The sequence below is a fragment of the Empidonax traillii genome, unplaced genomic scaffold (assembly GCF_003031625.1).
Source record: "Empidonax traillii isolate 1590-97213 ecotype Southwest subspecies unplaced genomic scaffold, ASM303162v1 scaffold93:size1158651, whole genome shotgun sequence".
NCBI classification, from domain to species: domain Eukaryota; kingdom Metazoa; phylum Chordata; class Aves; order Passeriformes; family Tyrannidae; genus Empidonax; species Empidonax traillii.
Window position 1 is genome coordinate 43646 of NW_020955286.1, and position 18581 is coordinate 62226.

Sequence of the window (18581 nt, forward strand, 5' to 3'; positions counted from 1 at the left end):
TAGCAAGTTTCACTACTCTGTGATAGCAAGAGAATGAACATTTACATTGGTTTTCACATTTAACAATCTCTTTTGGAACCACAAACAAACTAACAAAACCCCAAAGATGCTCCTATCTTGTTACAGTGTCCTTTTATCATTATTGTAAATTTGTCAGTAGCATTAGCTTGAAGGTGTCATGTATGTTAGGATTGCCTTAGAACTCAGCTAGTTAACACTCTGGTTTAGCATTTAAAATATCAGGAAGGCATATACTTGTCCAAAATCCTCTTCAGAATTTAATTTTTAAGACCTGGCACGTTATCAAATAGATGTGTCCTGGAAGGAAAAGAGAGAAAAGATTTTCTCTGTTCATCGAGTCTGAACGAGTTTTTACTGCTGCCATGGTTAAACCCACCGTTTGTCTGTAGCAAAAGGGTTTTGATTTCAGGTTTTACAGAATTGTTATGCCTCCTGTTCCCTGGCCTAATAGAAACTATATTGAGTCAGCATGAGGTTGAAGTTAGGTTCTTCCCAAGAGGCTGCTACCATTATGGTAGATATAGAAAAATTTTCATGTGTTAATTCTCTTTAATCTAGGATGAGGGCCTGCCACGTGTGAAATTTTTAACAAAAGAAGTTTAACTTGGACTACCAGTTACTACAAATGCCTATAATTCTTGCAGTACTATGTATGTGGGTCTCTTGAAAGGGATTCAGTATCAAGGCTTACAATCATCTCTAGTCTGACGTTCCATAACACTTTGTCTTACAGCCGTGTATTTTTCCTGTTTATCCCGATATTAGTCTTGTTTGTAGAAACAGCCCATGTACTTTAGTAAATATGTAATTCATTATATTTAACTTTTTCGCTGCTGTGATTTTAATCTGGAAAAGGATTGTAAGGGATACAAAAGATTAAACTCTAAAAAGCCAGTAAGAATGATAATAGTAGGTAGGGAAGACTTTGAAAAGTACCATATCTATTCTGAGCAATAAGCTAAGTGACCTGTCTCCCGAGATGTAAGCATAATAATGTTTCATTCATGTGAGAATGATATTGTCATTAAATTACAGGACAGTGTGCTAATATGCCCTTTACATTTTCATACAAACTGCAGTTCAAATTTCTTTGTAGATATGTAAGGTTGTGCAAGGAAACAGAAATTAAGTGACATAAGTAAATTAAAACTTATGAAGTATGAGGAGGAAGCTGGTGAACTTTTGTTTGCTATTGCCAAAGTTGCAGACTCATACTAACCTTATTCCTGGTAGGCAGTAGAGTTAACCACAGATGAAAAAGAAGCAGGGAAAGGAAAAAAGATATATGAGGTTTATTCCCCTGGATATACAAGCTTCACTAAGGTAGGAAAGATGTTCTGAAAAGTAAACTGATCAGGAAAAGTGTTTTCAGAATGCCAAGTAATATGATGATGGTTTATTAATGTGAGAAATTACGAATAATGAAAGGATTAGCAGAACAATGAATCTCCATACCATGTCTCTAAGAGGCCTGAAGTCCTTACAGCACTTGACATGCTTGCAGAAGTACCCAGACATCATGACTGGAGGGAAGAAACTATTGCTGAAAGGTCAGATGATTACTTGCTGATATTGTACAATAATCCGTATTCACACCTTTAAACCTTTCAGACTTAGCAACTTTGCAGACCTAAACTCAGCATTTCATTTCTCTGCAATTCACTGCATTCGTACACAGAGGTATTCATGCAGGTGTCTCTCTCGCTATTGCAGCCTGTCAAAGGTTTAAAAGGGGGCAAGTTTATCAGATGTCATAAAGGATGTCTGAGAGGTATTTGTTGTTTTTCCATCTTAACATCCCACTCACTATCTTATAAAGCTTCTTGAAGAAAATGCAGTATAATTTCACATCTCAGTTCAATGCAAATTTGAGAAAACAGAAAGGAATTAAGAAATAATTTATGGAAGACCAAAAGATTCAAGAGTGTGGGGGTAATAATTTCATTCAAATATTTTGGAGTGAAAGGAGAATCTCAAATTCATTGTTCTGTATATTTTCTCAGCCGTTTTCAGTCATCTGTTGTATCACATAACTCCTGTTGAAATATGGGAATTACAGTAATAGGTGTTATAAACTATCATAGTGAGCTGAGAGGTAGTATTGATTTCCCCACATTTTTCTTCCTAGATGAGTTGTAATCCTCATTCCTTAGGTTCAGTGTTTTACATAACTGACATGATTAACCATAGTGATCTCATAGGATAAGATTGTATTTAGTGGCAGAAGAAAAGAAAGTATGAGGATCATTTATGATTATGATGGGGTTTTAAATTTTACCTATTAGTCCATGTATTATTTGTTTTGTAGTTAGGTATGTACTGAACAAGCCTGAGATTTCTGTCTTCCTGACTTAGACTAAATTATTATTTAAATTGGTGTATTTTGCATGTATCAGGATCAACCCTCCTCAGATTCTTGTCATTCAAGGTTTTGCAAACAAGAGAGTTATAAGACTGTTTATGGTATAATTAAGGTTACAGGATTTCCTAATTTAGTTTTAAATTGTTTTAAGGAATTCAAATCTTCTTCCAGTCTCTTTACTTTACATTCTTCACTGTGTAATGTGAGTCATGAAGTTATCTGTAGTGGCCAGCCTTGCAAATATATGATGCTTTACCCAAAGAAATCTTAAAAGACACATTAGGAGGATCATGTACAAGCCTCTGCCATTTCTTCAATAATTGACTATTACATCCAAACTCTTCCAAATTAAAGCCTTTGGATCACTACCCATGGCAGGGGCATTGGAACTAGATGATCTTCAAAGTCCCTTTCAATCTTTTCTATGATTTAACAGGGTTCAGTTTTGCACAAATTCTGTTTTCTCATACAGATTCACAGATCTTTGAAAATTGGCCTTGATCTTTTGTTTATCTCTTTAAGATGCTCCTGAAGTTCTAGCAACCCTAGTGTGAAAGGGAGTTTTGTGTGGTTACCAATTCAGAGTTCTTGCACATATACATGAAATGTCAAGCCTTGCAGGGATATAATCTAATTCTTGTACTTTGAGAAGATTAATAAGGGGTTTATTAACCATTTGAGAAACCAAACTTATTTGTTAGTGAACAGAAATCAAGAAAGTGATATATGTGTTCAAAAAAACATTTCTGAAAGTATGGATTCCTTGGTAGTAGTGGATCTTTATTAAGAGTCATTCAGCATCCTTTTCTCCATTTGTTCAGTGTTTTATTTTCACAAATAGCTCCTGCCTGTTTGATTGTAGGTGGTTCAACAAGCTCACTCCCCTGTTTCTAGGGTGTGAGTGTTAAATCTGTGTGGCCAAGATGCGCCTGAAAGACCAGAAAATTCTCTCTCCAGATTTGTCAAAGGATATGAAGTTTGTTGATAAATGTAAATAAATTTCAGATCAGAGCTGGTTTTTCCTAACAAAGAATTGTCATGAGAGAGGTGTCATTAGGAAGAGAGAATTTTCATGTAACATATTTGAGCAAAGGAGGATTCAAATGCATTTGCAGCCCTTCTGGAAATGTACCAGGAAGATAAATATCCTCCTGAAAGCAAATACCTCACGTTGTCTTACCTCTGTAAACCATTCTGTTCTAAGGGAAGTCATCCTTCTTCAGATATGTGGAAGACTACTCTGATGTTTTAATCTTGGGTTCTTTGAATTGGCAGCTGGACTAGCTTGTTGAGTGAAAATTTTGGAAAAGGAAATATTTTACATTTCCTTACTTTTGAGATGCATCTGCAGCCCTGGAGAACAAGATATTGAAACAAGCTAAAGACATATCTTAGTGGACAGCAAAGGCCCAAGTGATCTCTCCAAAATCTGAACCTGTTATTCCAAGGACAATATTGCATTAAAATTTCCTGAACCCACTTTTACCCAGCTTGTGGATCACTATTTCTAAGAGAGCTGACGATTTTTGTCTGACAGGCCAAGATAACTTCCTGTGTCATATGAAAGTAAGTCATTCAATATGAGTCCTTCAACTTGGAGGTGTGTTATCTTAGAGCAACTGCCTACAGATGTATAAATATCTATTGAACAGTTATCCTGTTTCCTAGACGTTTTGTCTTTGTTTTTTTTTCTTCAGTTTTATCTGTTTCCAGGTTCTTGCTAAACTATTTTCATTTCATGCTCAAGATTTAGGTACTGAATGATCTAATCATGGAAAGATGCTTTAAAAAAAAAAAAAATCTACTTCCTCTGTTCTTTCTGTAGCTGAACTGATGTTCTTGGATTCTTTCAAAAGAAATCTTTTGAAGTAAGAAAGACTTGTCAACTCAAAAGTGTTTCTTTCAGAGGAAAGAACCTGGACTGAGAATAAGAGGAGGTATGAGAAGGACTGTTTTGCCAAAACTAATTAACTGCAGATTGTTTCTCAATGTGCCATTTTAATTCAGCGAACATGGAGGACTATATTGGCCCAAACTTACAAACAAATCATCAGAGAGACAAAAAGTAGACTCTTGCTGCAGTTCTCAATGTTTTTTTTTTCAGTTTGGGGTCCTGCCCTTCATTTCTATCAGTCTCAACTTGGGGCTACAAATACCTTAGGGAAACAAGAATTCAATTATCTTACAGTTCTACTCTTTTTTTTTTTTTTTTTCCCCTCCCTGGTGAAAAATACCGCTTTCTGTTACCTAACAGCTAATCGTTCCAAATTTCTAAAAAATATGATTTCCCATTTTTCAGTTAGGGTCCAAAACTGGTGAATTAATCTAATTAGGTGAATTAGAGAGATTTGGAATACATTATAAAGTATTGAAGTAATTTCTTTAACAAAAATAATTATTCTCTCTTTAATTCAGTTTTATGCCTGTGATTAATGTTTCATGTTTTGTTCTAATGCGTTGTTATAATATCTGTTAAATATTTGTGTTTTATTGTGGAAAATACGCACCTATAATGATGGAAATTTTGTTATACAGAAATGTGAAGACAATGCAAAAAAAAAAAAAAGAAATCAGTAAGAGTATTAATGAAGCTATTATACACTCGTGAGAGATATGAGGATATCTCCTTCACTGTCAGTTCTCATTTCTTATTTTGTATCTCCTTCACTGTCGGTTCTCATTTCTTATTTTGGAGAATTGTTCTGCATTTGTAAACTTCAAGTACACAGTATAAATTGTTATACACCCACCAAAGCTGCTCTGTCACTCTCCTCTGCAACTGGACAGGGGAGAGGAAACATAACAAAGGGTTCATGGTTTGAGATAAGGTCCAGGAGAGATCACTCACCAAATACCATCACGGGCAAAACAGACTCAATTAATTGAATGTATTACTGACAGAATCAGAGCAGGACAATGAGAAATAAAATAAATCTTAGAAACACCTTCCCCTCACTCCTCCTTCCTTCCCAAGCTCTGTCTCCTGCCTCCCCAGTGGCGCAAGGAGGTGGGGAATGGGAGTTATGGTCATTTCATCACAGGTTGTTCCTGCTGCTGCTCAGGGAGAAGAGTCTTTCCCCTGCTCCAGTGTGGGGTCCCTCCCATGGGAGATAGTCCTTCATGAACTTCTCTAACCTGAGTCCATCCCACGGGCAACAGTTCTCCGTGAACTGCTCCATGCTGGGTCACTCTTCCATGTGATGCAGTTCTTCAGGCACAGCCTGCTCCAATGTGCATCCCCCACAGGGTCATGAGTCCTACTAGGAAAAACCTGTTCCATTGTGAGTTCTTGTCCCCACAGGTCAGCAGGTCCCTACCGGGTGCCTGCTCCAGCATGGGTTTCCCACAGTTTCACAGTTCCCTCTTTCCAGCATCCACCTGCTCCAGCATGAGTCTCCTCCACAGGCTGCAGGTGGATGTCTGCATCCCTGTGATCCCCCATGGGCTGCAGGGGCACCAGGGGCACAGCTGCTCCACCATGGTCTGCACCACGGGCTGCAGGGGAACCTCAGCTCTGGTGCCTGGAGCACCTCCTGCCTCTCCTTCTCACTGACCTTGGCGTCTGCAGAGTTCTCATGTTCTCACTCCGCTCTTCTCTGGTTGCAAATCTGCACAATAACTTTCTTTTTTTTCCCTTCTTAAATATATTATCACAGAGGCGTTACCATAATTTCTTATTGGCCTGGCCTTGGCCAGTGGTGGGTCTGCCTTGGAGCTGTCTGGCACTGGCTCTGTTGGACATGGGGGAAGCTTCCAGCATCTTCTCATAGAAACCGCCCCTGTAGCCCCCCCACTGTCAAAACCTGGCCATGCAAGCCCAATACATGGGTCCTGACAGATGAGCTTGGTTTCTACCACCCAGTAGTAGCAATGTACTAGCTCTAGCAAAAGCCCATTAAGCTCAGTACCATGTACAATTTCTGCAATGAAGTGGAATGTCTTCTAACAGAGCAGAATCCTAGCAACACTAGACATAGACTACCACTAGTTGTGTGTTCTACTATTAGTGAATCAAGAAAGTGTTTTTAACCAAACCCAGACTCCAGTTTTTCCAGACTCAACTTTCTGTTGAATATAAACTCAAAATGTGTCCAATTTTTGAGGCTAAAGAATAGAAAGAAAAAAGGAGCTGAACTCTCTGTCCATGTAGAGAAAGATGTAAAGGTAGCCTCTTGATTTTTTTTTTTTTTTAATACTCTTTATACCAAATGACTCCATCCAATATGTATAAACCAGAATCTGGGACTCCACATGAGAGTGCATTCCTTCCATGTCTATAGAGATAAAACTCCTCTCCCTTTTGTGTGGGCTCTCTCATGTGCTCTGACCTTATGACTCTTGCATTTCTGTCTGTGCAGTGGCCTGTCTTCAGCGGGGAACAACTCCATTCCTACTTGATGGGCACTGGGGGAAGTGGACTCATGTCTCTCAAGTTGGGAGAGATATGAATGCAAGTTTCCCACTTCCTGGACCTGTGCTCTTACAATTGTGTACTAGAGACAGCACTCATCATAACCAACTGTTTTCTAAAGGGTTTCTGACTCAATAATATATAGAAGCTTTAGGAATGCTTTGTGCGTATCTATTGGATTAGACCCATTAAGGGATTTAGATGTGTGAATATTTAGTGTGTGAATCTCTTAATGATGTTAGGTAAGGAGATATCCTAACCAGGTTGCTTAGTTAAAGCTAGGCATAAGCTTCAGTAGGGAAAGTAATAACTAAAATTTAGGTATTCGGAAAATTTTTTATGGACAAAAATGTAAGTATTATGGGTGTGGAGTTTCTAAATCTAAACATCACGGTGTTTTTGCCTTCTGTACTTATCTAAAAATATCGTTGTGTACTTGTTAAAGATTTTACATTTATATGCAACTTATTCTAAGAGTATTCAAACTAATGTGAAATAATTAAAAAACCCAACTGTTTGGTTGGATCACATTTCCAGGGGCCTTACTTGGTAACTGCAGCACTTTTTACTGACATTATGTTTATTTTTACCTCTTACATATAACTGTAATGGGATAATAGACTTTTTTTTCCCCGTAATTATCTACATGTGTGCTATGAAGTTAGGTATTATTTGAACATTGTGATTCATAGGAATCATTATGTAATGTATCTTGAAGATGTGGAATCAAAAGCATTTTGATTTAAGCAACTCTCTTTTATTTAAGGAGTGTTACCTGTATACCCTTCCCAAGTTTCTTATTTTTTTCTTTAATTTTCCAATGCAGATAACAATACCCAGGCCTTCAGTGGCATCCACACAGTCTGCTTCAGAGAGCTTTCACTATGGCCACCAGCTGGAGAGAAGAGAACAGGATGGTCAGTCTGCGGAACACACTGTGGAACTTTCCTCTCCAAAAGAAAGTTTGCCAGGTGTGGTTGTGACAGAAGATGAAATTCCAGCTAGTGCCAGCAGACCAGATTTGGTACTTAATATCAGCCAACAGGTGCTTGATAGAGAAGGACTTGTCAAAGAAAGTGTCGATGTCCTGGACTGTGGCCAAAAGGACCTACCTGAACAACACAGTGGGATACATGAAGAGAATGAACTTGAAAATGTTCCTGTAGAGGAGACCGAGGAAGAAAGGCTTCCAGTGGTTTCTGAGGATGCCATTGAAATGTTAAGCAAAGAGCAGAATTCTTCTTTGCCAGGAAACTCAAAATCTGCGGAGGAAGAACCTCTAACAAATACTGAAGCTGCTGAAGAATCAAAGCCAAGGCCTGTCTGTTTGGTGCCAAATCAAGATGAGAGTCTGAAGTCAGTAGCACCTAAAGCATCAGAACTGTCTCCCTCAAGAGTTACTAACGCACATGTTAATAAACAGGCAAACAAAATAGCAACTGTTCAGGAAAATGGTTTTCATTCTGATAAGGAAGAAGTCCATAGCCAAGACTTGAAATGCCACCAAGTGGCCCTTACTACTTTTTTGCAGCAGGAGAACAAAAAAGAGAAAAATTCTCCCAGAAATGGAGAGTTATTCCACTGCATTTCAGAAAATGAGAATTCTTACCGATCCAAGAAGGACTCGGTTAAGTCTCCTTTTGTATTCAGGCAGAGCCGAATCCCAGTTTTAGCACAAGAGATAGACTCAATGTCAGATTCCTCTTCTGTTTCAGCAAAGGAAAAGCTTCTTCTAAAAAAGGCCCATCAGACAGACTTGGTGAAATTACTTATGGAAAAGAGACAGCTCAAATCTTTCCTTGGTGACCTCTCAAGTGCCTCTGATAAGTCACTGGAGGAAAAAATGGCTGCTGCTCCAGTACCATTTTCTGAGGATGATGTCTTAGCTTCATTTTCTAGATTGACACTGGACTCTCATTTCAGCAAGCAGAATGAAGATAGCTCTTTATCTCCAAGCAGTCCTCAGTCCAGAAAAAGCAAGATTCCAAGGCCAGTGTCCTGGGCAACCACCGATCAAGTCACTGGTTCAAGTTCAGCTCAGTTCTTTCCTCGGCCACCACCCGGAAAACCGCCTACTAGACCTGGGGTAGAAGCTAGGTAATGCAGAGAAAATAGAAATAGGTTTTTAGGTTGGAAATGAATTTGAGCTAGACTGCAGTTACTGTGCCGTATGTAATCCTGTAGAAGTTCCATCTTTTAACTAATTTAAAAAAAAAATGCTGGGTTTCAATTCTCTGAGAAATCTCACATTGTTGAAGATTGAATGAGAAGTTGTTACACAAGAATGACCCTGCTTCACCACTAAACCTTATACACCAAGATGTGCATTCAATATTTTGAAACCTGACAATCTATAACTAAATCTTTACAATTTTCTTAAAGAGGGGTCACTTTTATGGAACTGCTGATTATTCACAAACCCACAGAAATCTTAATAGGATCTGTTGTAGCCAGCCCCCTTGAAAATTAATCTGTTCTTAATGTAGACTTTTTAAGTATTTGGGTCTGGAGCCACCAGTAGAGTCCATTAGGTATGCTTAGATCATGGCTAAGTAAAACCAACTAATTAAGGAAGGCAGAGTGAATACTAGAACAAACCGCCTTTGCCACTTCTGTGTACAGACAACCATGATCTAGTTTCTTCAGTGCCTACATTCGCAGGACAAGGAGAATTTTGACACAGTGGTGCAAAATCCTTAGAAGGAAGTTGTGATGTGCTGTGTCATCCCTTAAAATTGTGTAAAATAGTGTACTGATGGTGTGGAGGGATGGCTGTACCTCTCTGAAAAAAAGGTGGTAAGCACTGCTCTTCAGTGCAGTACTTCCAGCACCACCAGGAAATTTTAGTTATCCTGTAAATGCTGAGGCTGTTTATGTGAGTGAGTTTATGTAAATATAAATACTGTGCTGATTTGAACAACACAGAAACCAAAGCCTAGATCCAAACACCTCTACTTTACAGGAAAGTTCAGCTCCACGTGTCTCTTCTGCAATGCAAGCTCATCCTTTGTTTCTAGTGCTACTGTGTTTCTATTTGAACTTTGAATAGGTGGAAAGAGAAATAATTTTTCTTCATTTCTTCTTAAGGTTACGCAGATACAGAGTCCTAGGGAGTAGCAGCTCGGACTCAGATCTTATCTCCCGTCTGGCTCAAATCCTACAGAATGGATCTCAAAGACCAAGGAGTTCTACCCAGTCTAAGAGTCCAGGATCTCCACATAGTCCAAAAACACCACCCAAGAGCCCTGTCATCCCCCGACGCAGTCCCAGTGCCTCCCCTAGGAGCTCTTCTTTGCCCCGTACTGCCAGTTCTTCTCCGTCCCGGGCTGGGAGATCCCATCATGATCAGAGGAGTTCATCCCCGCATCTTGGGAGGAGTAAATCACCTCCTAGCCATTCAGGCTCCTCATCTTCTAGGAGGTCTTGCCAACAAGAGCACTGCTGCAACAAACCAAGCAAGAATGGTCTTAAAGGGTCTGGCAGTTCCTTCCACCATTCCCCAAATACTAAGACTCCCACAGGAAAGAGCAAATCAACCACTAAGCTTAGCAGATAGGAACTGGGCCTCAACAGGTATAAAGTCTCCTCCTAAATCTGATGCATGTTGTGTCTGTGTACTGTGTATTAAAAAAAAAAAAATCAAAAAAAGTGTATTAAAAAAAAGGTGTTGAATCTGCACATTTTAAAGAAAGTAAGCATTGTAAACTATTCATAAGAAATCATTCTGTGTAAATAAGTGGCCAGGCTTTACCTAAGAGCAGGCAGCAAGCAGATCGACAAGAGGGGAAGTAGAGACCAGGAAAAGAATGACTAGATAGTCGAAGAGGTGCAATGTGTTTAGAGTAAAAAAGTATCTCTAAGGTGAGTGTTTTAAAGGGATATTTATCTTGATGTTTTTTGTTTACCTAGTTAGAAGATTTGGCCTAATTATTTAAGGCCTTACATACACAGGAGTATGTAAGAAAACCTGAAATGATTATTCCCAAAATGATGTCACCACTCGGGAGATAAGTTCTGCTCAAGCTTGGCTTCGCAGTTTTAAAAAAGCACACAGAAGATGATGGTTTTTGTACCTTATAAATTTCTTTCATTTTGAGCTGCACTTCTCTCTTGAGTCACTCAGTGCTCATCTTAGCCCCTATCTATCATGGCACAGATTTTTTTTGCCTAGGGAAGTATCATATACCTTGTCCCTTCTTAGCACCAACGACATTAAAAAAATTACTAAATTTGCCAAGATGTTTTTGTATCTGTATTATTTAGAAATTTAGTAGTAATCAGGATCCAAGAAGCAAATTCAAAGTTCTACAACATACATTTCTTTGGGAGTCATAGTGGAGTTTGGTAGAATTTGGAAAAGCATTCCTGTCCAGGAAATGAGAGAAAAGAGATGTATGCACTTCACTGGATGTTGCAGATTTACAAGAAAATGCAATGTAAGTTCGAAAATAATTAGAAAATGGAAGTACCTATTTTTCTGCCTTTAATTCAGCTGAAAAAAATAACCTCTCTTTTTGCTAGCTTTTGTTTTTCCATTAGTTATGGATCACCTAAACCACAGATCCTGCCGTGCAAAGACAACTACCAACCAAGATTTGGTTTTTTTGATAATTTATTTTCTAAAATCATGAAAGAAGAAACAGAGATGAGGAGATTGTCTACTTTGTGAACTTGGTAGGTTATAGGTGACAGAAATATACTTAACACCCTTACAAAATCTAGTCAAGAATATTACTCATCAAAGCAAAATAGAAAGAAATCTGAAATACTTTCTGTGTTGGATTCTCGTAATTTTTTTGCCCAAATGTTGTTTTGATCAAGCTTTGTTGACACTCAGTGAAGTCCATAGTGTGTAATTCCTCCAACTTTATTTGGTAATTACTTAATAACCTCTTGTGCCCTACAGGATCTCTGTAGGGAATGAAAAGGCATGGCACCTTTTGCTGTATTCAGAAAAGAAAAGTGGGTTAGAATAGTAACACACAAGAATGCAAGCCTGAGAAAGATGCAGCCATCTCTCCCTCACTGTTCCTGCTGTGGGGACACTGGGTGCACAGGAGACTTGTCAGTTACTGATCTGCTTGCTGTAGTCATATGCCTCTCCAGCCAGCATCTGTGCTTTTTTATTTAACCTCTGCCAAATGAATACCTTTGGATTAAAAAGGGAATATTTTGTCTCTGAGCTAACACATTCTAATGCTGCATTAAAGCTGCCCTAGAGCTGCACTGAATTTCACTCGCTTTGTCAAACTGTGTTGTTTTTTTCCTCCTTTCTTACTATGAGTATGTATATTGTTTCCCATACGTTATGTAGCACAGTGGGGAACCTTAATTTCATTCAGGTTTCAAGCACTACAGATGAATGCAATAGGTAGGATATACCTGCTTTTTCTGAAGAAACTGTACCATTGGAAAGTCCTATTCCTTTGTATTATATTGTATAATAGGTGCTATACCAATAATTGCATGTCCTCATGGTAAATTATATAATATAAATATTTATATATATACATATATGTATATGCTTATATATACGCGTTCTTTCTCATTTTTCATTTGTAATTTATGGACCACAAATAATACAGTTCCCTTTCTGTTAGCTCCTGTGTACTTACATCTTCTATTTCCCCCCAAAAAATTCTGGAATGCACAAATTCTAATAGCCTTTATACCTTGGTACAAGACTGAAGGACTGCTGATTTCTCAACCAGCCGATGATTTGTCTTGCAGCTTGCTTTTCTTTCTTTATAATTTTATGTGTGCATTTGCATATGGAACAAGAACAAAGACTCAAAGGTATTTTTATTTTTTATTACAAATAGGTCTTGTGGTTACTCATTTTTATTTCATAATGTGAGTTCTTAATTGTGAATACTTTGTCATATAGGAACAAACACTCAGTGAATACCTAACAGATGAATGTGACAACAAATCCCATCTTTTTTTTTTCCTGTTTTCCATATTTCCTTATGGTATACCGTAAGAAAGAATTTGGTCATATTGTGATGTTTTTGCCCTGGGCATTGCTGGAATTATTTGTTAAGGTGGTGTGGCAGCCCATGATTATTTTTCCTTATTTTTGCAAAGCATTTATTATGGTCTTGTAAGCTTATTCCTACATTACATGGTCAGTTTTAGTCAGTACCAACTTGTTATGCATCCTTGCCTGAAATGCTGAAGTTGAGGTGTTTATATTTTCTCTCTAATGTAGCAGGATCCAGAAACAGGTAATTACTTTACAGCTGAGAAAAAATATAACACCGAAGTTATGTTTTGTTTGGTTTTTTTGGTGTTTTTTTTTTTTTTTTTTTTTTTTTTTTTTTTTTTTTTTTTTTTTTTTTTTTTTTTGTGTTGTCTTCAAAGTACAGGCTTGTCCATTGTTAGACATGACTATGTAAAATAAATCAATGCTGTAGAAATTCACTTGTACTTGAACTACTTGCCAATATAAAAATAGTAAGCTATTGCAAAACAGAGAAAAAGATATCAGTCACAATTGATGACCCAGGCTTCTTTAGGTGCAGAAAAAGGTAAAAGGACTGTATATCCCCAGTTGCTTTTTTGCTGAGGATTCAAGAGGATTTAATGAGAAAATCATGCAGATATAAATGGAGGAACAATTGTGAATAACTTATTTTGAACTACTTGCTCTTCTTGATTTTTTTATTGCTTGATACCCTCCCCTCAAAAGTTTACAGAATTGCTTACTATAGTCTAAGGTAGAAATCAGTTACTGTAGTTAGGTAATGGTCAGCTGATCAACTCATACATAAATATTAGCTTAATATTTCTAGAGGGCCTTTGTAATCATTAAGGACTCTGTAAGCTTCAATATTTGAATATGCAACTGGCTCTGCAGAAAAACACCAATGTACACGTGTGTGGCCCTTACACAGAGTGTGTATGAATGGTTTATGGAGGGCTTTCCGCAGCACATTTTCAGGGATAGGGAAGGTTTTTCTCCATTGTATGAAATGGTTACAGTTACTCTGCATAGTGCACAGAAGCTTACATAGGGATATTATCTGGGAAATGAGAATGTCCTCTTCAAGCCTCCATTTCTTTGGAGGGCAGTGGGGTGGAGCCATGACATGTAGCAGATGCAGATGCTGCACACACATTTCCTCTTTATGGTGTTTTCTGTGTTGTGGCCAGCACTTTGGGGCATCTTTTAGAGAAACAGAGGCATGAAGCCTTAAAACTACAATAGAACTTGAAATCACTGAACATTTCACAGAAACTTTTGTGCTGCAGTATTGCATGATAAAATCAATCTAAGTTGCAATCTCAAAAATATGTATTAATATTAATTAACCTCCTTATTAATTGCAAATGCCAGTTACTACTAGGTAATACCATGCTAAAGTAATAGATAGTATGATACAGTAAAGCAATGCTGGCAAGTTGTATGATGCTAGGCACCTATCTACTACTTGAGCAGGATTGATAAGCATAGAAATTTTCACTGCTCAAAGGCAGGAGCAATATGAGGTCTTCACTGCTAGTTATATATAATTATACAGGAGGCAAACCCCTGCAGAGTGATACAAGGCATTCATTGTAGCCACTAGCCACATCCTGTCTTGGGAAATCTGGACATATTCTTATCTTGAAGTCTGCATGTTTGAGATCAAGCTTTCTTGCATACCTCACTAAACGGTCTTGATGTACAGGGGAGAATCTGGTCCTATATGTTTAAAAATAGCTTGAAATATTTTTCATGTGAAAAAGACTTGCAAGAGCTCTTGCATCTACGATTTGTAGTATTATGGTGTTAACTACAGCTGGGAAAACACAATTTTGATTTTATATATATATATATAAAAATACACATTTGTACGTAAGTGTATCTGCATATACACTGATATAGATACTGTATATTATATAGAAATATATATATACATACATACATATGTGTGTATATACATATAGATAGAAACAGTGTCAGCTATTCCATCCTGTTTACTGGAATTCATTTGTCAGAGTGAGACGAGGCCTGTTTTGCTTTGATTTACTCTGGTCTCCTCTTCCTCTACTACAATTTCCCTATGCCCTAATTCTGATTCTGTGTCTTTCCCACATTACAAGGCCTGATTCTGTAGTCCTGCTTGGGCAAAACTCCCATAAGTCCTTCTTATTGAAATAATGTTTTGCAACAGTTGACTCTAATACTCCTAAAAATTTTTTTCCATTTTCTCTTCAATGAGACTGTACATAAAGTCAGACTTACAGTGTAGTCTTTTTCTTGTAAATGGAATTTTTCCATAAAGAATTGGACATTTTTATGGAACACTAAGAAGCATAAATTCTGGTAAGAAGAAAGTGATTATTCCAATTTCTTTAAAGGGTCTAATGACAAACTAGGGATATGTGCCTCTAGTTTTTATCCATATGTTAAATGAGAAAGTAATTTTCTGAAAAGGAATAGGAGAATAAAGGAGAGCTCAAAGTCAAACTGGTTTCTAATTATAGGCCTAGAATATATTAATTTTTTTATGCAGGACTGATCTTGTGACGTGACAAGAGCCATGTCTGTCTTGTCATTTTAAGTGAGCAAAGGTCTGGTTAGGTTAACAAACACCATGATTCCCTATGGTGAGCTCTCTATATGCTTTTCCACTATTAGGAGTGGTCAGAGAACTGTCAGCTATATAAATGAATTGCTGACAGTAATTGCTGGCAATTATTCATGATTCCTTTCTTCAACTGGTAAAAGCTTTGGGTGCTCATTGGATGGTGAACATGGCAGTGCCTGGTTAGTGGTTGAACTTAGATCTTGGAGGTGTTTTCCAGCCTTGAGAATTCTGTGATTCCTGTTTCTGAAATTTGTGGAACAGGGCATAATATTTTATTCTACTTCTTTTAGCTAATCAAGTAGGCAGTGAACTGGGAGGCTTTGTTTGCTGTTTTTCTTTTGGCTCAAATGTCATTGCTTGTGGTTATTACAATTTTCAATAACCATGAGCATTGGCAAATGGAAGTGAGGTTCAGTGCTTTGACTACTACATGTCATACACAGGCACAAGTCATACATTTTTTAGCTAATACATGCAAATCGCACAAACATGCACCTCACACGAGAATACCTCAGGTGTCTGCTGGAAGCCAGTCTTCCTTTGCCCTCCGTATAATATTTGTGAAAGAGAAATTATGTAGAAGTCAGCCTGGATTATGTAATAATTGCCTGGAACTATCTTAGGACATAGTCAAATGCGAAAAAGTTTTATCACTCATTTTCATATGGTTTAAATAATCATGTGTAAATAATCAGGCTTTTAAATATTCATCTTTGAGAGGTTTTTTTTTTTGTTTGTTTGTTTGGTTGATTTTTGTTCATTTTTTAAAGAATAATTCACAGGAGTCTGTTGTTTCAAAGGCTAATATATTAACTTGGCAATTACTCTTGCCATCCAGGTTTGAACATGTAGGCTGATTTTACTCTCCATTGATGGTAACACATTCCTTTTAAACAGGAATAGTGACAAACCCAAATATTAGCATATATTATTAGTCATTCATGTATTTTGCTTCTGTTCCTCCTCTACATTAAGAGCTTGGATCTTGGGAATTCTTGCTCTTCTTGTGCAGGTGAAATTTCATTAAAATTAATATAGGGTCCTGTTTTATTGAGACTTTTTCCCCTGATTAGGGGCTGAAAGGATAAACTCACTTTTTTTTTGTTGTTATTATTATGACATGCCTTTTGATCTCTACTCTTCTGTATTACTGCTGAGAACCAGCTTTGGCCAAGAGTACAATGTGGTTTCTTCTAAAACAATACCACGAGTGTGCTACTCATGTGAAGTCCTGATCATTGACAAGTGTCTGTGGGAATTGAGCTGGAATTAATTTGATGTTTGTTTTGAGATCACTTGATCTTTGACCTAACTTTTATGTAAAGGACCTATAGTAACAGCAGAATAGCTTGCTCCAAAAGATGCAGTGTAATTAGTTTGGTCTGCCTGACTTCAAATCCTCTTAAACCTATATCTGCTGCATGGCAGGCAAGGTCATAAAGGTTTGACACAAAGTGAGGTGGGATTTTTTTGGCTATTTCACATCTTTTTCCTCTGACTGGAGATCTGGATTGTTGCCAAGCAGCCTTCTCTGCATCCTCTTTACTTTTGTTGGCTAGAAAGCAAGATTGGAAATTCTTCCCCAGCTTTTTAACTTTCTTTCTACAGAGTCAGCCCAGAGACAAGTTGCAGTGCTTGTGCTAACAGATGCCAATTTCCAAATGCTTTCCTATGAATATCCAATCTAGTAAATTAAGAAAATCACCAGCAATGCCTTCAGACAAGTGCTGACTTTTTGAAGCTGCCAACCAATGGCTGCTAATCTAAAATCTCTGGGCAATACCTCAGAGAGTGAAATCCGTGTATGAATTAAAAATACTATGTTGTCAACCCATAAGAAATCAAGTACTCACTAGTAAAGTCTGCAGCATGATTAAATCAAATGGAAAGTGGTTCCAAGGTCATTTTTTACCACTGAGGAAGACAAATGTGGAGTCCTTCAAATTTTCTTGCTCAGTAGTTGCAGTTCTCTTCCCCTCCTTGGAAATCTTCTAAGCCATTCTTTTCATTTAAGTTTGCTCAGGCACCCAAGAGCATAAAGAGTTAATGCCCTTGTAATGGTCATTTGTACATAAAGTTGTAATTATTTATTTTCTCATTTGTACCATATCAAGGCTTTGTACAATGTTTAAGTTTTGTTTTCAAATTATTTTGTATTTTATTTTTATAAACTGGTTCTAAATAAAATATTCATTCAGCATGCAAAACTTCAATTCCTAATTGTGTTTGTATAATGATTCATTAATTTATAAAGCTTCAGTTGAATTTTTTTCAATATTTTTTTACTATTGTAACGCTGTAATTCACATGGCTGAAGTACTTTGGCAGTGATTATTTTTTTCCTCTGTTACAAGAAAGCAAAAATCAAGCATGTGTTGATATTACTGCAGCATGAATCAGATGTTCATACTGCAAATCAGAATGATTGGATCAATGACTGGAAGTATAAATGATTTAGTAGGTTCCTGTGTTGCATATCAATAAGAACAGAAAAACTCAAATGGCCTCCTCGGAATCCTCCCTTTCTTGCTTTTATCCCTTCTATCTGTATTCATCTAAACAATAAATGATTGGCACAGTTAGATCAGGTCAATTTAAGTAACAATATGGTGGTTCTGAAAAGCCAGCTGCTGCTAGCTTTTTTCTATTCAAAATTGTAGTTTTTTATTTAGTCGGAGGCCACTATAATTGACTTCTTTTGGGGATAATCAGGTGTCTGGATGTTGTCACTGAGCTTTTACAGCCTCTTGAGACCTGTCATCCTCTGTACAATACAATTAAGTGGCAGATAGCAGAGAAACGAGTGAACGGAAGTTGTTACTGAATCTGAGAATCTTGTGCTATGGAGAAATGCAGTGATGAGCTACCAGTTTCTCTCGTTTCCTCCAAGATCCTTTTATTTATCTTTCTAGTAAAATTAGGTAAAAGTAGAGTGCAATATCATCACACAATTTATAATTGTGGTTTATGTGCCTGCAGGTCTTAGTCCTGTGCTGTGGCAAATATTGCCTGCTCGTTGCAGGCAGAACAAGTTTTTTAGGGAAGTCCAGGAGAATTGGATAAAATTTCCTGGATCTCTTTCTCACTACTACCACTGTTACGCCTTGTATGTAAGGCAAATTAAAAGCAAGCTCTGCCTTTTTTCAAATCATTGGCAGTATTTTCATTAAGGTTCATGATCAGGTCATCAGCCCTTGTTATTTATACTAGT

The 18581-nt window shown here is 37.4% G+C and overlaps 1 protein-coding gene across 1 annotated transcript in view; it reads left to right on the plus strand.

Annotated features, from left to right (window-relative positions):
- TTBK2 (tau tubulin kinase 2) overlaps nucleotides 1-11668 on the plus strand; it is a gene marked incomplete at its 5' end in the record, with an annotated part of 53818 nt that extends 42150 nt beyond the window's left edge. Inside the window, 2 exons of the mRNA XM_027881674.1 lie at nucleotides 7621-8891; nucleotides 9882-11668. Coding sequence (XP_027737475.1) covers nucleotides 7621-8891; nucleotides 9882-10350 — 1740 coding nt within the window. The remainder of the gene's footprint in view (nucleotides 1-7620; nucleotides 8892-9881) is intronic.
- Between the last annotated feature and the right edge of the window lie 6913 nt (nucleotides 11669-18581).